A 25,613-nucleotide genomic window follows, 5' to 3' on the forward strand; every position below is an offset into this window, starting at 1 on the left:
GCCGCCCGGATAGATGTTTGATTACTCTAGGTCAAGTCGGCATAAGGAGGGAGGAAGTGTTGGGTATTCTAAAAGGCATTAAGGTGGACAAGTCCCCAGGTCCAGATGGGATCTATCCCAGGTTACTGAGGGATGCGAGAGAGGAAATAGCTGGGGCCTTAACAGATATCTTTGCAGCATCCTTAAACACGGGTGAGGTTCCGGAGGACTGGAGAATTGCTAATGTTGTCCCCTTGTTTAAGAAGGGTAGCAGGGATAATCCAGGTAATTATCGACCGGTGAGCCTGACGTCAGTGGTAGGGAAGCTGCTGGAGAAGATACTGAGGGATAGGATCTATTCCCATTTGGAAGAAAATGGGCTTATCAGTGATAGGCAACATGGTTTTGTGCAGGGAAGGTCATGTCTTACCAACTTAATAGAATTCTTTGAGGAAGTGACAAAGTTGATTGATGAGGGAAGGGCTGTAGATGTCATATACATGGACTTCAGTAAGGCATTTGATAAGGTTCCCCATGGTAGGTTGATGGAGAAAGTGAAGTCGCATGGGGTCCAGGGTGTACTAGCTAGATGGATAAAGAACTGGCTGGGCAACAGGAGACAGAGAGTAGCAGTGGAAGGGAGTTTCTCAAAATGGAGACGTGTGACCAGTGGTGTTCCACAGGGATCCATGCTGGGACCACTGTTTGTGATATACATAAATGATTTGGAGGAAAGTATAGGTGGTCTGATTAGCAAGTTTGCAGACGACACTAAGATTGGTGGAGTAGCAGATAGTGAAGGGGACTGTCAGAGAATACAGCAGAATATAGATAGATTGGAGAGTTGGGCAGAGAAATGGCAGATGGAGTTCAATCCGGGCAAATGCGAGCTGATGCATTTTGGAAGATCCAATTCAAGAGTGAAGTATACAGTAAATGGAAAAGTCCTGGGGAAAATTGATGTACAGAGAGATTTGGGTGTTCAGGTCCATTGTTCCCTGAAGGTGGCAACGCAGGTCAATAGAGTGGTCAAGAAGGCATACGGCATGCTTTCCTTCATCGGACAGGGTATTGAGTACAAGGGTTGGCAGGTCATGTTACAGTTGTATAAGACTTTGGTTCGGCCACATTTGGAATACTGCGTGCAGTTCTGGTCACCACATTACCAAAAGGATGTAGATGCTTTGGAGAGGGTGCAGAGGAGGTTCACCAGGATGTTGCCTGGTATGGAGGGCGCTAGCTATGAAGAGAGGTTGAGTAGATTAGGATTATTTTCATTAGAAAGACGGAGGTTGAGGGGGGACCTGATTGAGGTGTACAAAATCATGAGAGGTATAGACAGGTTGGATAGCAAGAAGCTTTTTCCCAGAGTGGGGGATTCAATTACAAGGGGACACGAGTTCAAAGTGAAAGGGGAAAAGTTTAGGGGGGATATGCGTGGAAAGTTCTTTACGCAGAGGGTGGTGGGTGCCTGGAACGCGTTGCCAGCGGAGGTGGTAGACGCGGGCACGATAGCGTCTTTTAAGATGTATCTAGACAGATACATGAATGGGCAGGAAGCAAAGAGATACAGACTTTTAGAAAATAGGCGACAGGTTTAGATAGAGGATCGGGATCGGCGCAGGCTTGGAGGGCCGAAGGGCCTGTTCCTGTGCTGTAATTTTCTTTGTTCTTTGAAGGGAACAGTCAGTGTCTTTGGGGCCTTATCAGAGGGCCAATTTTTTTCCCCAACTGATTTCCTGCCTCTGAGATTTCTGAACAGCAGGATGTTGCGACACTAACCCTTTTTAAATCAGTGGATTGGCCTCAGCTGGAGTATTGTGTCCAGTTTTGGGCACATTAGCATAGTGTTAGAATGGGAGGATAATGTTGGCAAGCTACAGGCAAGAGGGCTATGATATAGTGGGGATAATAGAGACCTAGAAACATAGAAGGTTTATGGATTGGAGGATATCTAAACATTCCCGATACAGTGTATTCGGGAAGGGGGGAGTGCAGTACTGACCAAGTGTAATGTCAGCATCTGCAGAGGCAAGATTTACAAAAGTGTTGAAACACTGAAACTATGCAATGCAGCCTTCGATACTAGAGACCCTGGAGAGCAAGAAGCCGCTGAATATAGGTGGTTTCATGTAAATTATAAGGATGAGAGCAGGGGGTGAGGTTTGCTGAGCCACTCCTGTTCAGCACCTGGAGGAAACACGGTCAGTGCATAGAGTTTATTGTATAGCCTTATTGTAACTTCTGAATTACCGAGTGTCCCAGGTTTTGACACCTTTGGTAAAAGTACCTGGAGTTTGTGTGGAGAGGAGAGAGTCTGCACTCACTGGCAGTTCAAATCTGAAAAAGAGGTTTGGGTTTGAAGGTATCCACTACCATTGTAGGACATTAGGCCTCTGCTTTCCCTCTCACATGGACTACGATGACTGTTTTCCCCTTCCATGATCTTTTCCAGTCTTTTCAAAGTGTCTCTTGACTTGGCATCTAGGCGGTTACAAAGCATACAATCGTCAAATGATACGGCACAGAAGGAGGCCATTTGGCCCTTTCAGCCTGTGCTGGCTCTTTGGTAGAGCTCGCTAATGAATCCCACTTTCCTGCTGTTGCCCTATAACCCGGTAAATTTCTTCCTTCCAGTTTCCTTTTGAATGTTATTATTGAATCTCTTCCCAGCACCCTTTCAGGCATTGCATTCCAGATCTCAGCAACTCACTGGGTAAATAAGTGTTTCCTCAACTCATCTCTGGTTCTTTTGCCAATCAACTTAAATCTGTCTTCAGGTTACTGACCCTTCTGCCAGTGGAAACAGAGTAAATAAAGAAAAGCTAACACAACCATGGCTGATTTTAAGATTTCCTCTTAACCTTCCTTGCTCAGACCATTTTAAGATTTAAAACCCCAAACTGCCAGTGAATATATAGTAACAACACAATTCCTGGCCAGAATGGATGGATTGGGAACTTCCCTGTCAATCACGGCTGGGAACCGCCCTGCCGTAAGTGACTGGGATTGATCTTGTGCACATAATTTGTGTTTCGCTACTATCCTCCACCCTGCAATTTTCAAGAGAACAAATCAATTTGTATTATATAATTATCCTCCAATCACAGCATTTTATTGAAGAAATAAAGGAAGATGGTTGTGGTTGTTGGAGGTCAATTATCCAGGACATCACTGCAGGAGTTTCTCAGGGTAGTGTCCTAGGCCCAACCATCTTCAGCTGCTTCATCAATGACCTTCCTTCAATCATAAGGTCAGAAGTGGGGATGTTCGCTGATGATTGCACAATGTTCAGCACCATTCGTGACTCCTCAGATACTGAAGCAGTCCGTGTAGAAATGCAGCAAGACCTGGACAATTTCCAGACTTGGGCTGATAATTGGCAAGTAACATTCGTGCCACACAAGTGCCAGGCAATGACCATCTCCAACAAGAGAGAATCTAACCATCTCCCCTTGACATTCAACGGCATTACCATCGCTGAAACCCCCACTATCAACATCCTAGGGCCTACCATTGACCAGAAACTGAACTGGAGTAGCCATATAAATACCGTGGCTACAAGAGAAGGTCAGAGGCTGGGAATTCTGCGGTGAGTAACTCACCTCTTGACTCCCCAAATCTTGCCCGCCATCTACAAGGCACATGTCAGGAGTGTGATGCAATACTGTCCACTTGCCTGGATGGGTGCAGCTCCAACAACACTCAAGAAGCTCAAAATTGTCCAGGACAAAGCAGCCTGCTTGATTGGCACACCATCCACAAACATTCACTCCCTCCACCACTGACGCACAGTGGCAGCAGTGTGTACCGTCTACAAGATGCACTGCAGCAAAGCACCAAGGCTCTTTAGACAGCACCTTCCAAACCCACAATCTCTACCACCTAGAAGGACAAGGGCAGCAGATGCATGGGAACACCACCACCTGCAAGTTCCCCTCCAAGCCACACACCATTGTGACTTGGAAATATATTGCCGTTCCTTCACTGTTGCTGGGTCAAAATCCTGGAACTCCCTTCCTAACAGCACTGTGGGTGTACCTACCCCACATGGACTGCAGCGGTTCAAGAAGGTGGCTCACCACCACCTTCTCAAGGGCAATTAGGGATGGGCAACAAATGCTGGCCTGGCCAGCGAGGCCAAATACCATGAACGAATTTTTTTTAAAAATCACCCTGCTTTAATCAGGAGATGTTGTTGTAGTTTGTAGAGTCTCTTAATAAATAGATTCTGTAGACTGTTTGCTGTAAAACAGACTGGTGAAAGTTCCCACCTGCCTCCATCTCACTGACACGGTGGTCAGTAGCAACTCTGCAGAAGAGGGAAAGTTGGAGGACGACTTCAAACTAAACAATGTCAAAAGGGGCACGATGTCAAACTGGAGAAATGCAAATTAAGCTTTGGCATGAAAAAGTTCTTCTTCAAAGAGTGATCAACATGATCTTTTTGGATAGATGAAACAAAATGGACAAGTGGCCTTCCTGATCGGTATTTATTCTGTGGTTGTATTACCAGTTGCTTCCTTCAATTGGTCATTGTGTTTCTGTGTAACTAGCTCAGTGGAAATTGTTAAGCTGGCCAACAATCTCTCATTCTTCAGAGTGCTTGTATGTGGTTGGATTCGCCTGGCAGGTGAGAGTGTTCATTAGTTTTTACAGAAATGTGATGGTTGGTTGATTTCAGTTAGTTGTGATTTAGAAGCAGAGATATTCTGATTGACCATATGAAAAGCAGTGGTTCAGGCTGGTAATGTGTCATTGTGTCGTTCCAAGCATACATGGTAGTGAAGCAGGTTTAACTGGTCTCAATGTGTACATCCCTTGGATAGAGAAGGGGTTCCTATTCCTGATAGTTATCCAGTGACACTCGCGCACCCACAACCCCCACTGCGGAAAGTGCATGTGTGGACGTAGATTAAGGACAGGATTTCAGTTATAATTCACTTCTCTACACCTGCAACCTCCCTCTCCACACTCCTCCTTCCCACTCTTCTCTCCCCATCCCCATCACCATCACCAAAAAAAAAGGGCTGAATGATTGAGGGGACAGCAGCTTGTTTGTATCTATCACCATTTAGAACATATGGAGCAAATCAGTATCTCATTGCTATTTGTGAGAGCTTGCTGTGCACAAATTGGCTGCTGTGTTTCCTACATTATGCAAAGATGGGTTGTACTGCTTGGAATTAAGTGAGTCTGATCACAGCTGCTGTTCGATGTGTTCACTGTGCTGTGAATTTAAAGCCTCTCCTCCGGTTTGGTATTAATTCTCACCAAGTGTTTATTCAGTCTGTCTTCAGAGACATTGAAGAATCACACGATCGACAGTCACTGATATCCAGTCCTGATCACAAGGTGGGATACTGTTCTTATACCACTGGGTTATGCTATGCTACATGTAGATGTGGGGAAGTGTGAGTCAATTCTCATAGAACGAAGACACTCAGACCCATAAAGGAACAACTGACACTGCTGAATCAGGGAGAGCCGGAATTAAACCTCTCCACTCTTCTCCCCACTCCATTTTTAAAACCTCTTCAGAATGCATAGAACCATACCGCACAAGAGGAGGCCATTCAGCCCAACGTGCCTGTGCTGGCTCTTTTTGAAAGAGCTGTACAATTAGTCCTGCCCTTTCCCCATTGCCCTTGAAAAGTTTTTCTTTTCAAGTATCTATCCAATTCCCTTTTGAAAGTTATTATTAAAGTTGCTTCCACCGCACTTTCAGACAGTGCGTTGCAGAACAAACCCACTCAATGTGTCAAAACAAATTCTCCTCATCTCGCTGCTGGCTGCTTTTCCAATTACATTAAATCTCTGTTTTCTCTAGTTACCAACACTCCTGCCAGTGGAAACAGCTTCTCATTTATTCTTATCAAAACTCCTCCATTAAATCTCCCTCAAGGCAACTATGGATGGGCAATAAATGCTGACCGTCCCAGCAGTGCCCACATCATGAAAATGAATGTTTAAAAAAAAAAAAGATGTGCCAATTTACAGTGCACTGTCAGGAAAGTCTGAACAGGCTGAGACTGTTTCCTCTAGGAAAGAGAAGACTGAGATGTGACCTAATCGAGATGTTCAGGATTAAGAAATGGTTTACTAGAGTAGATGTAGAGAAGATATTTCTACTTGCATTGGAGACCAGAACTAGGGGTCATAAATATAAGATAGTCACTGATAAATCCAATAGAGAATTCAGGAGAAAGTTCTTTATCCAGGCAGCGGTTAGAATGTGGAACTCACTACCACAAGGGATAGTTGAGTGAATAGCAAGACAGCTTTAAGGGGAAGCTGGATAAGTACATGAGGAAGAAAAGGCAATGCAAAGATGGTTAATTAAAGCAGGGTGGGAGGAGGCTCGTGTGGAGCAAAAACGCCAGCCCAGACCAGTTAGGCTGAGTGGCCTCTTTCTGTGCTGCAAATCCTATGTGACATTACAACAATGGGTACATTTCAAAAAGTGCTTCATTGGCTGTAAAGTACTGTCCCTTTAATAATTAAAGTGACAGGGTGGCCTAAGCAATGAGAATTTCCAGCCAGATCTAAACTTCACATTAGACTGCACTACCCCTTTAACAGTTAAAGGGAAAGAGAAAGGGCTGTGAGAAATTGGATTTTAGTTTTGCGGATTGTTGTGTTTCAGGAACCTTTGTGTCGGCCTTCATGGTGCTGTGTGGAGCACGGACGGACCTTCCCAACCGTCACATCTGCTGCGTCTTCCTGATAAATGTGGCTGCCGCCCTCATTCAGATCCTCACTGCAGTGGTGATGGTGGGCTGGATCATGAGTATATTTTGGGGAATGGACATGGTTATCCTAGCCAGTAAGTGGAAGCTGTCAATCAATGATTCCCTTCCCCATCACACGAATTAACACTATCGCACAGTCAAAATTAATCCCCATTTTGAGTTTGGCTGCACTCATTTATTTTCAATTCAGTCCAAGATGCAGTGGTATTATTAGTATTCTATCATTCCCACGTCACTATCTGAAGCCAAAGCTTATGTCTTCCCAGTATTAAAACCCTCCACGGTCTCAACCCTCCCTATCTCTGTAATCTCCTCAGTCCCACAACCCTCTGAGATATCTGCGCTCCTCTAATTCTGGCCTCTTGTATATCCCTGATTTTTAATCACTTCACTATTGGTGGCCTTCAGTTGCCTAGGTCCTAAGCTTTGGAATTCCCTCCATAAACCTCTCTGCCTCTCTACCTCTCTCTCCTACTACCTCTCTCTCCTACTACAATATCCAGGCTTGGGCTGATAACTGGCAAGTAACATTCGCACCACACAAGTGCCAGGCAATGACCACCTCCAACAAGAGAGAATCTAACCATCTCCCCTTGACATTCAACGGCATTACCATCGCTGAAGCCCCCACTATCAACATCCTAGGGGCTACCATTGACCAGAAACTGAACTGGAGTAGCCATATAAATACCGTGGCTCCAAGAGCAGGTCAGAGGCTAGGAATCCTGCGGCGAGTAACTCACCTCTTGACTCCCTAAATCTTGTCCACCATTTACAAGGCACAATTCAGGAGTGTGCTGGAATACTCTCCACTTGCCTGGATGGGTGCAGCTCCAACAACACTCAAGAAGCTCAACACCATCCAGGACAAAGCAGCCCACATGATTGGCACCCCATCCACAACATTCAGTCCCTCTACCACCGATGCACAGTGGTAGCAGTGTGTACCATCTACAAGATGCACTGCAGCAACACACCAAGGCTCCTTAGACAGCAGCTTCCAAACCTGCGACCTCTACCAACTAGAAGGACAAGGGCAGCAAATGCATGGGAACATCACCACCTGCAAGTTCCCCTCAAAGTCACACACCATCCTGACTTGGAACTATATCGGCGTTCCTTCACTGTCGCTGGGTCAAAATCCTGGAACTCCCTTCCTAGCCGCACTGTGGGTATACCTACCCTACATGGACTGCAGTGGTTCAAGAAGGCAGCTCACCATCATCTTCTCAAGGGCAATTAGGGATGGGCAATAAATGCTGGCCTGGCCAGTGATGCCCACATCCCATGAATGAATAAATAACATTTTTAAAAAGACACTCCTTAAAACCTATCTCTGACCAAGCCTTTGGTCATCTGACCTAATATTGCCTTATGTGGCTCGGTGTCAAATATTGCTTTATACCATTCCTGTGAAGCGCCTTGAGACATTTTATAATGTTGTTGACGGCATGATTTATGGTATTATATTGGACCATTTACTGATATGAATCTGTGGCCCCTTCAGTTTTAATATTAAAAAGTAATATTCCAGAATCAGATGTTCCATTGCCTTAACTATACTTTATCCCACTATGAAAAAGCCCAAGTCTCTCCAGTTTTTCTTCTTAACTCTGACCTCTAGCACTGGCAAACAGGCTCCTATCTCGTCCCAGCCCTGCCTTCAGTATTTAAATGGCCCCCTTGTATCTCAGTGGCCAGAACAGGACAGAGTCCAGCAGGTGCAGTCAGACTGGAGCACTGCACAGTTTGATCATGACTGCCCCTGTTCTGACGATGTAGTTCAGTGTCCGATAGGGTGTGACTCCCCTCTCACAGTCGAATAGCCTGGCGTCTCACACGATCAGTTGGGCTGTGATACTGCAAGGGCCTGAGGAAAGCTCTGTAGGCCCAGAGCCTCCTGGTAGTGAACTGCGGGAACGGGAAGAAATTAAAATAGTTTATTTGAATAAGTTGCTTCAGACCTTTTGCAGAGCAAAGGCTGGAGGAACAAAATGCTTAAAACATTGGACAAGTGCCTGGATCTGGTTTATATTAAAGTGGATCGGAATTGGGGGAGGGAATGTTCACTTCCTTCCATATATATGATTTTTTTATTCTGAAACAAATGTGTTTTTACTGCAGCCTACAAAGAGCAGGGGATTCCTCAACATGTGTAGCTCTGTGTACTTCTTAAGAGGATCAATTGCTCGCCTTTTCCCACCTGCAGCTATGGTCGGGAACCCGATTGGACATCTGAGTGCCTCCAGGATTCAAGATGCCGGAAGGCCCCAACATCTGGCCTATTTTTTAAACAGTTAAAACTACCTGAGTCTTTTTGGGGGGGGGAATGAAAATAAACACAGATTAACAGAAGCGACATCCTACATTTCTCCCGCTTTCAGAATTTCCCCATTGACCGCCCAGCAACAACTCCCACTTTTCTTCACCTGTTTCCACGGTAACACCGGCCACCATTTTCTAAAGGGTCTCTCACCCTCACCAACAGCTTGCGGGAAAGTGGGGGATTCATTGCCAAACTGCTGTTTCCAACCCCGTTCCTGGACTTCCCAGAAATTCCAGGGGCAAAAAGTTTTTCGTTTCAGAGCCGGGGATTTAAAGAGTTAAACCCTTTTTTGTGCTTTTTTTTTTAAAAATAAAAAGAAATCTTGCAACGTGACGAATGTTCCGATAAACGATTCTGGTATAAATGATGTAGTTTTTAAAAAAAAAACAAATAGCGGGAAAATGTGTTGGAACGAGGTCGATCAGGATTTGCACCTTTTTTGAGAATCGGTTAAAAACATGATTAATAAACGTTATCGGAGAAACTGAGGGGAAGTCATCCAGGTTATTCCTTGCCATCGTGTATGTTGCCTCCTTTAAGTGAAGGCGCCTTGCATTTGAAGAGGGATTATTATGATAATTTTGAAAAGTCTTTAATTGAATGAAATTTGGAGAAGAATGTTTAGACTTGATACCCCTTCGGAGCTCACTGTTCCTGCCTCTGTTTGGATAACCCAGGATGCCCACTCCTGTCATCTCCCATCCCCCTCCTTCTCACATAGTCCCAGGCCTGACTTTCTCTTCAAATCCCACATGGAATTCTGTAACTAGAATCTCTCTCCAGGCAACCTGCCAAAAACTTGAGGAAAATGCATGAATTCTTAAGAGATGTTTGTGAAAGTGCCAAGGTTTCACACAAAAAAAATCTTAAATAATTATTTCTGGAGTATGAACCTGGTAGATTCTCAAACAATCCGGCATGGATTATACATATATATATTTTGGTGTGCGTATGTGTGTGTTTTATATCTTCAGTCTATGTAGAAACAATTTCAATAATGTGAGTATTTTTAATGGTACCTGAAAGATTGAGGGTAATGTTTGCTCCACGTGGCTGTCTTGTATAGATGTAGATTATGCAAGATTGTGAGATGTAGTCAATGTTTTTAATTAAAAGAAAACACACTCTAGAAACTTGAATCACTACATTTTTTTCTGCAGCTAATCAAAATGGAGTTCAGGAGAGATTTCCCACAAAATGGTTGCTCCTCCTATTGATAGAAATGTAAAATGACTAGAACATTGGGTGTACAGCTCTCCTGAAGACTAAGATAGCATTTCTTTATTTCAATAACAGTAATATTTTACGGCTGTGGGCTTTAAACTAACAGGGAGGGGGAGGGTTTAGGTAAAGGGAAATTTAGAAATCTAAAGAGAGAGTTCAGGACATCGGAGCAGGATAGTGATGTGGGTAACTCCCAACAGAATGGGACAGAAAGGGACAGAGAGTTTAACATTGGCAATAAGGTCATTGCAGGGAATAGAGGTAAAAAAATGAAATTGAAGTTCCTTTATCTGAATGCACAAAGCATGTGTAATAAGATAGATAAACTAGTGGCACGAATAGAGGTAAATGATCTGGATCTAATTGCCATTACTGAGACATGGTTACAATGAGATCAAGTTGGGAAATAAATATTCCAGGCTACACAATATTTCAGACACAGACAGAATAGCGAAGGAGAAGGGGTTGCCCCAATAGTAAAGGATGGTATAAGGACATTAATAAGAAGCGATCTGGCCTCAGAAGATCATGAAGTAGAATCAGTTTGGGTGGAAATTAGGAATAGCATGAGTCAGAAAACACTGGTGGGAGTAGGGTTAATTAGCAATTCCGTAGTTAACGATCCACAAGAATCTTAAACTTAAAGCCAATTACGAAGGTATGAGGGGAGAACTGGCTAAGGTAAATTGAGTAAATAGACTGGAAGGTATGATGGTAAATGAACAATGGGAAATGTTTAAAGAAACAATTCAAAGGGTTCAACAAAAGTACATTCTGTTCAAAAACAAAAACTCTTCCAGAAAAGAAAAATCCATCCGTAGCATACTCTGGAAGTTAAGGAGAGTATTAAACTAAAAGAAGAGGCTTGCAATGTTGCATAAAATAGATACAAGTCTGAGGATTGAGAGTGTTTTAGAAACCAGAAAAGGGCCACTAAAAAGTGGATAAAAAGGGGACAAAAATAGAATATGAGAGTAAACTAGCCAGTAATATAAATTCAGATTGTAAGAGATTTTATAAGTACATAAAAAGGAAGAGAGTAGCTAAAGTAGATGTTGGTCCCTTAGAGGCAGAGACAGGAGAAATCATCATGGGAAATGAGGAAATGGCAGAGGCATTGAACAAATATATTGTGTCCGTCTTCACAGTAGGAGACACAAGTTCCATACCGGAAATAGGCAGTAACCGAGGGGCTAAAAAGACGGAGGAAATTAAGGATATCGATATCAGTCGAAAAAAAGTATTGAAGAAACTTGAGGGACTAAAATCTGACAAGTCCCCGGGACCAGATGGCCTACATTCTAGGGTTCTAAAAGAGATAGCTGCAGAGATGGTGGATGTGCTGGCTATGGTTTTCCAGAATTCCTTAGATTCAGGAATGGTCCCGTCAGATTGGAAGTTGGCAAATGTTGCACCACTTTTCAAGAAAGGAGGTAGAGAGAAAACAGGGAACTACAGACCAGTTAGCCTAAAATCAGTCATTGGGAAGATGCTGGAAACTATTATTTAATAAATAATTGCACTTGGAAAAGCATAGTATGATCAGAACAAGTCAGTATGGTTTTACTAAAGGGAGATCCTGTTTGACAAATTTATTAAAATTTTTTGAGGATGTAACTAGTAGGGTAGATAAAGGGGAACCAGTAGATGTAGTATACCTGGATTTTGAAAAGGCATTCGATAAGGTGCCACATAAAAGATTAATAGGCAAGATAAGGGCTCATGTTGTTGGGGGTAATATATTAGCGTGGATAGAGGATTGGTTAACAGACAGGAAGCAGAGAGTGGGCATAAATGGAGCATTTTCAAGTTGGCAGGCAGTGTATAGTGGGGTGCCGCAAGGATCAGTGCTGGGGCCTCAGCTATTTACTCTATGTTAATGACTTAGATACATTTCTCTCTGTCTCTTCATCCAAGTTTGCTGATGATACAAAGCTCGGTGGAAAGGTAAGCTGTGAGGAGGATGTAGAGAGTCTGCAAAGAGATATAGACAGGTTAAGTGAGTGGGCAACAAGATGGCAAATGGAGTATAATGTAGGGAAGTGTGAAGTTGTTCACTTTGGTCATAAAAATAGAAAAGCAGAATATTTTTTAAAAGGTGTGAAACTGGTAAGTGTTGACGTTCAGAGAGACTTGGGGGTACTCATACAAGGAACACACAAAGTTAACATGCAGGTGCAGCAGGCTATTAGGAAGGCAAATGGCATGTTGGCCTTTATTGCAAGGGGATTGGAGTACAGGAATAAAGAAGTCTTACTAAAGGGCTTTGGTGAGACCGCACCTGGAATACTGTGTGCAGTTTTGTTCTCCACTTTTAAGAAAGATTTTACTTGCACTGGAGGCAGTGCAGCGAAGATTTACTAAATTGGTCCCTGGGATGAAGGGGTTGTCCTATGATGAGAGACTGAGTAAATTGCGCCTATATTCTCTGGAGTTTAGAAGAATGAGAGGTGATCTAATTGAGACATACAAAATTCTGAAAGGGCTTTATAGGGTAGAAGCTGAGAGATTGTTCCCACTGGTCAGGGAATCTAGAACACGGGGACACAGTCTCAGGATAAGGGGCCGATCATTCAGGACTGAGATTAGGAGAAATTACTTCACTCAAAGGGTTGTGAATCTTTGGAATTCTCTACCCCAGAGGGTTGTGGATGCTCCATTGTTGAATACATTTAAGGCTAGGATTGATAGATATTTTTGGTCTCTCAGGGAATCGCGGGATATGGGGAGCGGGCAGGAAAATGGAATTGAAGCTCAAGATCAGCCATGATCGTATTGAATGGCGGAGCAGGTTTAATGGGCCTCTTGGTCTACTCCTGCTCCTATTTCTTGTGTTTATATCAGTCTCAGGGGTTGCCAACTCTGGCCATATTCTGGGGTTTTCATCACATGACCTCTCCCCTCCCATGGCCCTGCTTATACAAACAGTCATTTCACATTTCCAACATTTCTATAACTAAAAATATGAATCCTAGTTTGAAAAATAAGCTGCTTTTAATATTTGACTCCTTAGTAAATCCATGATGCTTTCCACTTGATCTTAGATTACAAAGAACCCTTCAAAAGTTCTAATTTGATTGACAATGTCACCTCAGTTGGTTTTCAGAATCTGAGGTAGCAGTCACTGTGTTTTTCTGCTTCCACAGCACGTTGTTTCATATCACTTACAGTTGTGGTTTTTCATTATAAAAAAAATATCGAAGATGGGACAAAGGCTGTTTGACAGAGTCAAGAATCTTCCAATGGGATAACAAAGCCTGTTTGCTTTCCAGGAAGGAAGTAGTTTTACAAGGAATTGCCAGTCTGGAATGTCAGCTGCCCAGTGTTCCCTATGTGGAAGGGGCTGCTTCACAGACCAAACTATCCTGAGCAACAGTTAGACAATAAATGCCTTCAGGATGTGGCGAGTAACGGCACTTCCTCACGGAGCATAAAGATTACATTTGTCGGACTTAAAGAGACAGGCCATGGTAAGGATAGCTCTGCTTTAAAAGCAGCCAGCTTTTCTCAAACTCTTCATGCCCGTTAGGAAAGGGATAATGATGATATATAATACAGCAGATCACCTATTCTACTCACATTGAAGTTTGCATCGTTTTTAAATCAACGAGGGTGTGAAGATGTGCTGCAAAGTCACCACAGCGCACACTGTATGCAAAATGTTGAATATCTTCTGGGGATCTCCCTGTGCTGCTGCTAACTGCATGTTGCAGGGTCTCCCCGGGTCTTCCTTACCCTGCCTGTGTCCCCTGGCAGTGTTTCTGGTTCTAGTTTCACGTTGTCCTCTGGCCATGTGTCCTGCACAGTTCTGTTTCTCTTTTGGAATATAAGATGAGAAAAGACCACAGTCCATCTAGTTCGCTTTCGACTATTGCATGATGTGATGATAAGAGAGTAGTTGTTTAAGTGTTTCCCACATTCCAACAGTGATTACTCTTCAGAAGGCATTCATTGGCTGTAAAGGGTTTGAGACATCCTGAGATCATGAAAGGCCCTGTAGAAATGTAAGTTCTTTTCTTTAATGACAGCAATCAGCCTCAATCAATTAGTCTACAACAGGCCCAGCAATGATGTGGGGAAAACCCCCAGTTGTGGAGAGATTTGGGAACCAGAGGTCCAAAGTCACATGTTCCTCCTGAGCATGTTACACTCACCACACGTCATATTTGGTTCTGTGCTTTTTCTATTCTGCCTCGTGGTCGCATAGGCAGGGGAGGCCTCCGGCCAGGGCGAAGGGGTAGGGGAGGCTCCCGGCCAGGGCGAAGGGGTAGAGGAGGCCTCCGGCCAGGGCGAAGGGGTAGGGGAGGCTCCCGGCCAGGGAGAAGGGGTAGGGGAAGCCTCCGGCCAGGGCGAAGGGGTAGGGGAGGCTTCCGGCAAGGGCAAATGGGGTAGGGGAGGCCCCCGGACAGGGCGAAGGGGTAGGGGAGGCTCCCGGCAAGGGCGAAGGGGCAGGGGAGGCCCCCGGCCAGGGCGAAGGGGCAGGGGAGGCCCCCGGCCAGGGCGAGGGAGCAGGGGAGGCCCCCAGACAGGGCAAAGGGGTAGGGGAGGCCCCCGGCAAGGGCGAAGGGGCAGGGGAGGCCCCCGGCCAAGGCGAAGGGGCAGGGGAGGCCCCCGGCCAGGGCGAGGGAGCAGGGGAGGCCCCCAGACAGGGCAAAGGGGTAGGGGAGGCCCCCGGCCAGGGCGAAGGGGCAGGGGAGGCCCCCGGCAAGGGCGAAGGGGCAGGGGAGGCCCCCGGCCAAGGCGAAGGGGCAGGGGAGGCCCCCGGCCAGGGCGAGGGAGCAGGGGAGGCCCCCAGACAGGGCAAAGGGGTAGGGGAGGCCCCCGGCCAGGGCGAAGGGGCAGGGGAGGCCCCCGGCCAAGGCGAAGGGGCAGGGGAGGCCCCCGGCCAGGGCGAGGGAGCAGGGGAGGCCCCCAGACAGGGCAAAAGGGTAGGGGAGGCCCCCGGCCAGGGCGAGGGAGCAGGGGAGGCCCCCGGACAGGGCGAAGGGGTAGGGGAGGCTCCCGGCAAGGGCGAAGGGGCAGGGGAGGCCCCCGGCCAAGGCGAAGGGGCAGGGGAGGCCCCCGGCCAGGGCGAGGGAGCAGGGGAGGCCCCCAGACAGGGCAAAGGGGTAGGGGAGGCCCCCGGCCAGGGCGAAGGGGCAGGGGAGGCCCCAGGCCAGGGCGATGGGGCAGGGGAAGCCCCCGGTCAGGGCGATGGGGTAGGGGAAGACGGGGAGGCCCCCAGCCAGGGTGAGGGACAGGGGAGGCCCCCGGCCAGGGTGAAGGGGTAGGGGAGGCCCCCAGCCAGGGTGAGGGGGCAGGGGACGCCCCCGGTCAGGGCGAAGGGGTAGGGGAGGCCCCGGCCAGGGCAAGGGGGCAGGGGAGGCCCCCGGTCAGGGTGATGGGGTAGGGGAGGCCCCAGCCATGGCGAGGGGGCAGGGAAGGCCCGCGGCCAGGGCGAAGGGGCAGAGGAAGCCACCGGTCAGGGCGATGGGGAGGGGAGGCTCCCCGGCAGTGCAAGGGGGCAGGGGAGGCCCCCGGCCAGGGCGAAGGGGCAGGGGAGGCCCCCAGTTAGGGCGAGGGATCAGGGGAGGCCCCAGGCCAGGGCGAAGGGTCAGGGGAGGCCCCCTGCCAGGGCGTGGGGGGCAGGGGAGGCCCCCGGCCAGGGCGAAGGGGTAGGGGAGGCCCCGGCCAGGGCAAGGGGGCAGGGGAGGCCCCCCCAGTCAGGGCGAGGGGGCAGGGGAGGCCCCCGGCCAGGGCGAAGGGGCAGGGGAGGCCCCCTGCCAGGGCGTGGGGGACAGGGGAGGCCCCCGGCGAGGGCGAAGGGGCAGGGGAGGCCTCCGGTCAGGGCGAAGGGGTAGGGAAGGCCTCCGGTCAGGACGAGGGAGCCGGGGAGGCACCCGTCCAGGGCGAAGGGGTACGGGAGGCCTCCGTTCAAGGCGAAGGTGCAGGGGAGGCCCCCGGCCAGGGCGAAGGGGCAGGGGAGGCTCCCTGCCAGGGCGTGGGGGACAGGGGAGGCCCCCGGCCAGGGCGAAGGGGCAGGGGCGGCCTCCGGTCACGGCGAAGGGGTACGGGAGGCCTCCGTTCAAGGCGAAGGTGCAGGGGAGGCCCCCGGCCAGGGCGAAGGGGCAGGGGAGTCCCCCGGCCAGGGCGAGGGAGCAGGGGAGGCCCCCGGCCAGGGCGAGGGACAGGGGAGGCCCCCGGCCAGGGCGAAGGGGTAGTGGAGGCCCTCCGGCCAGGGCGAAGGGGTAGGGGGGGCCCCCGGCCAGGGCGAAGGGGCAGGGGAAGCCCCCGGCAAGGGCGAAGGGGCAGGGGAGGCCCCCGGCCAGGGCGAGGGAGCAGGGGAGGCCCCCGGCCAGGGCGAAGGAGCAGGGGAAGCCCCCAGACAGGGCAAAGGGGTATGGGAGGCCCCAGCCAGGGCGAGGGGGCAGGGGAGGCCCCTGGCCAGGGCAAAGGGGCAGGTGAAGCCCCCGGTCAGGGCGTTGGGGTAGGGGAGGCCCCCAGCCAGGGTGAGGGGGCAGGGGAAGCCGCCGGTCAGGGCGAGGGGGCAGGGGAGGCCCTCAGTCAGGGCAAGGGGGCAGGGGAGGCCCCCGGCCAGGGCGAAGGGGCGGGGGAGGCCCCCATTCAGGGCGAAGGGGCATGGGAGGCCCCCGGTCAGGGCGAAGGTGCAGGGGAGGCCTCCGGCCAGGGCGAAGGGGTAGTGGAGGCCCTCCGGCCAGGGCGAAGGGGTAGGGGAGGCCCCCGGCCAGGGCGAGGGTGCAGGGGAGGCCTCCGGCCAGGGCGAAGGGGTAGTGGATGCCCTCCGGCCAGGGCGAAGGGGTAGGGGAAGCCCCCGGCCAGGGCGAGGGGGCAGGGGAGGCCTGTGGCCAGGGCGAAGGGGTAGGGCAAGCCCCCGGCCAGGGCGAGGGGGCAGGGGAGGCCTGTGGCCAGGGCGAAGGGGTAGGGCAAGCCCCGGTCAGGGTGAAATGGCAGGGGAGGCCCCCTGGCCAGTGTGATGGGGTGGGGCAAGCCACCGGTCAGGGTGAAGGGGCAGGGGAGGCCCCCTGGCCAGGGCGAAGGGTCAGGGGAAGCCTCCGGCCAGGGTGAAGGGGCAGGGGAGGCCCCCGGCCAGGGCAAAGGGGTAGGGTAGTGGAGGCCCCCGGCCAAGGCGAAGGGGCAGGGGAAGCCCCCGGTCAGGGCGAAGGGGTAGGGGAGGCCCCAGACAGGGCGAGGGGGCAGGGGAGGCCCCTGGCCAGGGCAAAGGGGCGTGAAGCCCCCGGTCAGGGTGTTGGGGTAGGGGAGGCCCCGGCCAGGGCGAGGGGGCAGGGGAGGCCCACGGCCAGGGCAAAGGGGCAGGGGACGCCTCCGGCCAGGGCAAGGGGAGGCCCGCGGCCTGGGCGAAGGGGCAAAGGAGGCCCCCGGCCAGGGCGAAGGGGCAGGGGAGGCTCCCAGTCAGTGCAAGGGGGCAGGGGAGGCCCCCGGCCAGGGCGAAGGGGCAGGGGAGGCCCCCGGTCAGGACGAGGGGACAGGGGAGGCCCCCGGTCAGGGCGAGGGGGCAGGGGAGGCCCCCGGCCAGGGCGAAGGGGCGGGTGAGGTCCCCGTTCAGGGCGAAGGGGCAGGGGAGGCCCCCTGTCAGGGCGAAGCGGTAGGGGAGGCCCCCGGTCAGCGCGAAGGGACAGGGGAGGCCCCCGGCCAGGGCGAGGGGGCAGGGGAGGCCCCCGGCCAGGGCGAAGGGGCAGAGGAGGCCCCCGGTCAGCGCGAAGGGACAGGGGAGGCCCCCGGCCAGGGCGAGGGGGCAGGGGAGGCCCCCGGCCAGGGCGAAGGGGCAGGGGAGGCCCCCGTTCAGGGCGAAGGGGTAGGGGAGGCCCCGGCCAGGGTGTGGGGGGCATGGGAGGCCCCTGGCCAGGGCGAAGGGGTAGGGGAGGCCCCCGGTCAGGGTGAGGGGGCAGGGGAGGTCCCCGGTCAGGGCGAAGGGGCAGGGGAGGCCCCCGGTCAGGACGAGGGGGCAGGGGAGGCCCCCGGTCAGGGCGAGGGGGCAGGGGAGGCCCCCGGCCAGGGCGAAGGGGCGGGGAAGGCCCCCGTTCAGGGCGTGGGGGGCAGGGGAGGCCCCCGGCCAGGGCAAGGGGGCAGGGGAGGCCCCCCAGTCAGGGCGAGGTGGCAGGGGAGGCCCCCGGCCAGGTCGAAGGGGCAGGGGAGGCTCCCTGCCAGGGCGTGGGGGACAGGGGAGGCCCCCGGCCAGGGCGAAGGGGCAGGGGCGGCCTCCGGTCACGGCGAAGGGGTACGGGAGGCCTCCGTTCAAGGCGAAGGTGCAGGGGAGGCCCCCGGCCAGGGCGAAGGGGCAGGGGAGTCCCCCGGCCAGGGCGAGGGAGCAGGGGAGGCCCCCGGCCAGGGCGAGGGACAGGGGAGGCCCCCGGCCAGGGCGAAGGGGTAGTGGAGGCCCTCCGGCCAGGGCGAAGGGGTAGGGGGTGCCCCCGGCCAGGGCGAAGGGGCAGGGGAAGCCCCCGGCAAGGGCGAAGGGGCAGGGGAGGCCCCCGGCCAGGGCGAGGGAGCAGGGGAGGCCCCCGGCCAGGGCGAAGGAGCAGGGGAAGCCCCCGGACAGGGCAAAGGGGTATGGGAGGCCCCAGCCAGGGCGAGGGGGCAGGGGAGGCCCCTGGCCAGGGCAAAGGGGCAGGTGAAGCCCCCGGTCAGGGCGTTGGGGTAGGGGAGGCCCCCAGCCAGGGTGAGGGGGCAGGTGAAGCCCCCGGTCAGGGCGAAGGGGTAGGGGAGGCCCCGGCCAGGGCGAAGGGGCAGGGGAGGCACCCGGTCAGGACGAGGGGGCAGGGGAGGCCCTCGGTCAGGGCAAGGGGGCAGGGGAGGCCCCCGGCCAGGGCGAAGGGGCGGGGGAGGCCCCCATTCAGGGCGAAGGGGCATGGGAGGCCCCCGGTCAGGGCGAAGCGGTGGGGGAGGCCCCCGGTCAGGGCGATCGGGTAGGGGAGGACCCGGCCAGGGCGAGGGGGCAGTGGAGGCCCCTGGCCAGGGTGAGGGACCGGGGAGGCCCCCGGCCAGGGCAATGGGGAGGGGAGGCTCCCCGTCAGTGCAAGGTGGCAGGGGAGGCCCCCGGCCAGGGCGAAGGGGCAGGGGAGGCCCCCGTTCAGGGCAAAGGGGCAGGGGAGGCCCCCTGCCAGGGCGTGGGGAGCAGGGGAGGCCCCCGGCCAGGGCGACGGGGTAGGGGAGGCCCCGGCCATGGCAAGGGGGCAGGGGAGGCCCCCCAGTCAGGGCGAGGGGGCAGGGGAGGCCTCCGGTCAGGGCGAAGGGGTAGGGAAGGCCTCCGGTCAGGACGAGGGAGCAGGGGAGGCACCTGTCCAGGGCGAGGGACAGGGGAGGCCCCCGGCCAGGGCGAAGGGGTAGGGGAGGCCCCCGGCCAGGGCGAAGGGTCAGGGGAAGCCTCCGGCCAGGGCGAAGGGGCAGGGGAGGCCCCCGGCCAGGGCAAAGGGGTAGGGTAGTGGAGGCCCCCGGTCAGGGCGAAGGGGTAGGGGAGGCCCCAGACAGGGCGAGGGGGCAGGGGAGGCCCCTGGCCAGGGCAAAGGGGCGTGAAGCCCCCGGTCAGGGTGTTGGGGTAGGGGATGCCCCGGCCAGGGCGAGCGGGCAGGGGAGGCCCACGGCCAGGGCAAAGGGGCAGGGGAGGCCTCCGGCCAGGGTAAGGGGAGGCCCGCGGCCTGGGCGAAGGGGCAGGGGAGGCCCCCGGCCAGGGCGAAAGGGCAGGGGAGGCTCCCAGTCAGTGCAAGGGGGCAGGGGAGGCCCCCGGCCAGGGCGAAGGGGCAGGGGAGGCCCCCGGTCAGGGCGAAGGCGCAGGGGAGGCCCCCGGTCAGGACGAGGGGACAGGGGAGGCCCCCGGTCAGGGCGAGGGGGCAGGGGAGGCCCCCGGCCAGGGCGAAGGGGCGGGGGAGGCCCCCGTTCAGGGCGAAGGGGCAGGGGAGGCCCCCTGTCAGGGCGAAGCGGTAGGGGAGGCCGCCGGTCAGCGCGAAGGGACAGGGGAGGCCCCCGGCCAGGGCGAGGGGGCAGGGGAGGCCCCCGGCCAGGGCGAAGGGGCAGGGGAGGCCCCCGGTCAGGGCGAAGGGGGCAGGGGAGGTTCCCGGTCAGGGCGAAGGGGCAGGGGAGGCCCCCGGTCAGGACGAGGGGGCAGGGGAGGCCCCCGGTCAGGGCGAAGGGGCGGGGGAGGCCCCCGTTCAGGGCGTGGGGGGCAGGGGAGGCCCCCGGCCAGGGCGAAGGGGCAGGGGCGGCCTCCGGTCACGGCGAAGGGGTAGGGAAGGCCTCCGGTCAGGGCGAGGGAGCAGGGGAGGCAGCCGTCCAGGGCGAAGGTGTAGGGGAGGCCCCTGGTCAGGGCGAAGGTGCAGGGGAGGCCTCCGGCCAGGGCGAAGGGGTAGTGGAGGCCCCCGGCCAGGGCGAGGGGGCAGGGGAGGCCTGTGGCCAGGGCGAAGGGGTAGGGCAAGCCCCCGGCCAGGGCGAGGGAGCAGGGGAGGCCTGTGGCCAGGGCGAAGGGGTAGGGCAAGCCCCGGTCAGGGTGAAATGGCAGGGGAGGCCCCCTGGCCAGGGTGAAGGGGTGGGGCAAGCCCCCGGTCAGGGTGAAGGGGCAGGGGAGGCCCCCTGGCCAGGGCGAAGGGTCAGGGGAAGCCTCCGGCCAGGGTGAAGGGGCAGGGGAGGCCCCCGGCCAGGGCAAAGGGGTAGGGTAGTGGAGGCCCCCGGCCAAGGCGAAGGGGCAGGGGAAGCCCCCGGTCAGGGCGAAGGGGTAGGGGAGGCCCCAGACAGTGCAAGGGGGCAGGGGAGGCCCCCGGCCAGGGCGAAGGGGCAGGGGAGGCCCCCGGTCAGGGCGAGGGGGCAGGGGAGGCCCCCGGTCAGGGCGAAGGGGCAGGGGAGGCCCCCGGTCAGGACGAGGGGACAGGGGAGGCCCCCGGTCAGGGCGAGGGGGCAGGGGAGGCCCCCGGCCAGGGCGAAGGGGCGGGGGAGGCCCCCGTTCAGGGCGAAGGGGCAGGGGAGGCCCCCTGTCAGGGCGAAGCGGTAGGGGAGGCCTCCGGTCAGCGCGAAGGGACAGGGGAGGCCCCCGGCCAGGGCGAGGGGGCAGGGGAGGCCCCCGGCCAGGACGAAGGGGCAGGGGAGGCCCCCGTTCAGGGCGAAGGGGTAGGGGAGGCCCCGGCCAGGGTGTGGGGGGCATGGGAGGCCCCTGGCCAGGGCGAAGGGGTAGGGGAGGCCCCCGGTCAGGGTGAGGGGGCAGGGGAGGTCCCCGGTCAGGGCGAAGGGGCAGGGGAGGCCCCCGGTCAGGACGAGGGGGCAGGGGAGGCCCCCGGTCAGGGCGAGGGGGCAGGGGAGGCCCCCGGCCAGGGCGAAGGGGCGGGGGAGGCCCCCGTTCAGGGCGTGGGGGGAAGGGGAGGCCCCCGGCCAGGGCAAGGGGGCAGGGGAGGCCCCCAAGTCAGGGCGAGGTGGCAGGGGAGGCCCCCGGCCAGGTCGAAGGGGCAGGGGAGGCTCCCTGCCAGGGCGTGGGGGACAGGGGAGGCCCCCGGCCAGGGCGAAGGGGCAGGGGCGGCCTCCGGTCACGGCGAAGGGGTAGGGAAGGCCTCCGGTCAGGGCGAGGGAGCAGGGGAGGCACCCGTCCAGGGCGAAGGTGTAGGGGAGGCCCCCGGTCAGGGCGAAGGTGCAGGGGAGGCCTCCGGCCAGGGCGAAGGGGTAGTGGAGGCCCTCCGGCCAGGGCGAAGGGGTAGGAGAGGCCCCCGGCCAGGGCGAGGGTGCAGGGGAGGCCTCCGGCCAGGGCGAAGGGGTAGTGGAGGCCCTCCGGCCAGGGCGAAGGGGTAGGGGAGGCCCCCGGCCAGGGCGAAGGGTCAGGGGAGGCCTCCGGCCAGGGCGAATGTGCAGGGGAAGCCCCCGGCCAGGGCGAGGGGGCAGGGGAGGCCTGTGGCCAGGGCGAAGGGGTAGGGCAAGCCCCGGTCAGGGTGAAATGGCAGGGGAGGCCCCCTGGCCAGGGTGAAGGGGTGGGGCAAGTCCCCGGTCAGGGTGAAGGGGCAGGGGAGGCCCCCTGGCCAGGGTGAAGGGGTGGGGCAAGCCCCCGGTCAGGGTGAAGGGGCAGGGGAGGCCCCCGGTCAGGGTGAAGGTAGGGGCAAGCCCCAACACAGGGACAACACTGCTGCTCGGCTGCTGACTCAGCTGACGTCATCTACCCGGTACCCCATTATCCGATTCTGCTTAAGGAGATGACAGTCAAGGTCCGATGGTGCCAAGCCCAAACTATGCCTCTACCGATTTCCCTGCTTCCAATTTTCACCTCCTCTACTTTGCCCCTGCACCTCTCTGTCTCACCTCACCTTTCCCTTCTTCCCTTTACTCTCTCCTCTCCTCCTTTGACCCTTGCTCCTTGTCCCCCTCTCCTATCTTGTTAGGCTGTAAAGAGTTTTTTAAAGTTTGTTTGTGGGATCTGGGTGTCATCTCTAATGTTTTCCAGTTCCAACGATGGGTCAACGACCTGGAACATTAACTCTGTTTCTCCCTCCGCAGATGTTGCCCGACCGGCTGGTATTTCCAGCATTTTCTGTTTTTGTTTCAGGTTTCCAGCAGTGTCATTACAGTGTCTGGAACATTGTCTGTCAGGTATGATTCCGTGAGTATGACTATGTCAGGCTGTTGCTTGACTAGTCTGTGGGACAGCTCTCCCAATTTTGGCACAAGCCCCCAGATGTTAGTAAGGAGGACTTTGCAGGGTCGACAGGGCTGGGTTTGCCAGTCGTTTCCGGTGCCGAGGTCGATGCTGAGTGGTCCGTCCGGTTTTATTATTCTTCTTTACTATGGCGGTTTGATACAAATGAGTGGCTTACGAGGCCAATTCAGAGGGCAGATAAGCATCAACCACATAGCTGTGGGTCTGCAGTCACACATAGGCCAGATTAGCTAAAGACAGAAGATTAAAAGCAAAATACTGTGGATGTTGGAAATCTGAAATGAAAATAGTAAGAACTGGAAAGTCTCAGCAGGTCTGGCAGCATCTATGGAGAGAGAAGCAGAGTTAACGTTTCAGGTCAGTGACCCTTCATCAGAACTGGCAGATAAAAGAAATGTAAAAGATTTTAAGCAAGTAAAGCGGGGGTGGGGCAAGAGATAACAAAAGAGAAGGTTTTGATAGGACAAGGTCATAGAATAGCTGACCAGAAGGTCATGGAGCAAAGGCAAACAATGTGTTAATGGTGAGCTGAAAGACAAAACATTAGTACAGATAGGGTGCTAATGGACTGTAAACTGAACAGCCATAAGCACAAACATGAAAAAAAAAGAAAAGAAAAGTGGGTAGGCACAGTAGAATCAAACTGAACAAACTAAAATAAAATAAAAACAAAATAAAAGAAAAGATAACTAAAGGAGGTTCCGCCACCTCCAGCGTGATGCCACTACCAAACGCATCTTCCCCTCCCTTCCCCTGCCATCATTCCCTCTGCGACACCCTGGTCCACTCCTCCATTAACCCCACCACCACGTCCCCTTCCCATGGCACCTTCCCCTGCAATCGCAGGAGGTGTAATACCTGCCCATTAACCTCCTCTCTCCTCACTATCCCAGGCCCCAAACACTCCTTTCAGGTGAAGCAGTGATTTGCTTGTACTTCTTTCAATGTAGTATAATGTATTCGCTGCTCACAGTGTGGTCTCCTCTACACTGGGTGACCTCTTCAGAAACCTCCGCTCAGTCCGAAAGCATGACCCCGAGCTTCCGGTTTCTTGCCATTTCAACAACCCCCCCACCCCCTGCTCTCAGGCTCACATCTCTGTCCTGGGATTGCTGCAGTGTCCCAGTGAACATCAATGCAAGCTCGAGGAACAGCATCTCATTTACCGATTAGGCACACTACAGCCTGCCGGACTGAACATTGAGTTCAGTAACTTCAGAGCATGACAGGCCCTCCATTTTACTTTTATCTTTAGTTATTTTTTCTTTTTTTCTTTTATTTTGTGTTTATTTTATTTTAGTTCGTTCAGTTTGATTCTACTGTGCCTACCCATTGTGTTTTTTCTTTATTTTCATGTTTGTATTTGTGGCTGTTCAGTTTTCAGTCCATTAACACCCTATCTGTACTAATGCTTTGTCTTTCAGCACTCCATTAACACATTGTTTGCCTTTGCTCCATGACCTTCTGGTCAGCTATTCTGTGACCATGTCCGATCAATATCTTCTCTTTTGTTTTCTCTTGCCCCACCCCCGCTTTACTTGCTTATAACCTTTTACATTTCTTATATCTGCCAGTTCTGAAGAAGGGTCACTGACCTGAAACGTTAACTCTGCTTCTCTCTCCACAGATGCTGCCAGACCTGCTGAGTTTTTCCAGCACTTTCTGTTTTCATTCAAGGACAGAAGATTTCCTTCCCGAAAGGGCATAAGGGGACCAAATGATGACAAGAATCCAGCAATTTCATGATCACCATTAGTGAGACTAGCTTTTTAATTCAAGATTTATTTAATAAACTGAGTGTAAATTCCCCAGCTGCTATGGCGGGATTTGAACACATCTCACCAAATAAAGAGTACAATCATCAGGATTACTAGTACAGTAACAACCACTATGCTACTGGAACATACTCTTCCCTGCGTGTCATCCACTCAGTCACACACTCTTTGCAGTATGTTATCCTCTCTGGAACACACTCTGTCTCTCCTGTGTGTTATCCTCTCTGGAACACTCTCTCTCTCTCCTGTGTGTTATCCTCTCTGCAATAGTCTCTCTCTCTCCTGTGTGTTATCCTCTCTGGAACACTCTCTCTCTCTCCTGTGTGTTATCCTCTCTGGAACACTCTCTCTCTCTCCTGTGTGTTATCCTCTCTGCAATAGTCTCTCTCTCTCCTGTGTGTTATCCTCTCTGGAACACTCTCTCTCTCTCCTGTGTGTTATCCTCTCTGTAAAACACTCTCTCTCTCCTGTGTGTTATCCTCTCTGTAATACTCTCTCTCTCTCCTGTGTGTTATCCTCTCTGTAATACTCTCTCTCTCTCCTGTGTGTTATCCTCTCTGTAATACTCTCTCTCTCTCCTGTGTGTTATCCTCTCTGTAAAACACTCTCTCTCTCCTGTGTGTTATCCTCTCTGTAACACTCTCTCTCTCTCCTGTGTGTTATCCTCTCTGTAAAACACTCTCTCTCTCCTGTGTGTTATCCTCTCTGTAACACTCTCTCTCTCTCCTGTGTGTTATCCTCTCTGTAACACTCTCTCTCTCTCCTGTGTGTTATCCTCTCTGTAACACTCTCTCTCTCTCCTGTGTGTTATGCTCTCTGTAACACATTCTGTCTCTCCTGTGTGTTATCCTCTCTGTAACACACTCTCTCTCTCCTGTGTGTTATCCTCTCTGTAACACTCTCTCTCTCTCCTGTGTGTT

At 54.2% G+C, this 25,613-nt stretch overlaps 1 protein-coding gene across 1 annotated transcript in view; it reads left to right on the plus strand.

The window, feature by feature from the left end:
- Positions 1-10,148, plus strand: part of stum (stum, mechanosensory transduction mediator homolog) — a 44,164-nt gene extending 34,016 nt beyond the window's left edge. The window contains exons 2-3 of the mRNA XM_068019671.1: positions 6,626-6,805; positions 8,856-10,148. Coding sequence (XP_067875772.1) covers positions 6,626-6,805; positions 8,856-8,890 — 215 coding nt within the window. The 3' untranslated portion in view covers positions 8,891-10,148. The remainder of the gene's footprint in view (positions 1-6,625; positions 6,806-8,855) is intronic.
- Positions 10,149-25,613: the final 15,465 nt, after the last annotated feature.

Source organism: Heterodontus francisci, chromosome 3, assembly GCF_036365525.1.
Source record: "Heterodontus francisci isolate sHetFra1 chromosome 3, sHetFra1.hap1, whole genome shotgun sequence".
NCBI lineage: Eukaryota > Metazoa > Chordata > Chondrichthyes > Heterodontiformes > Heterodontidae > Heterodontus > Heterodontus francisci.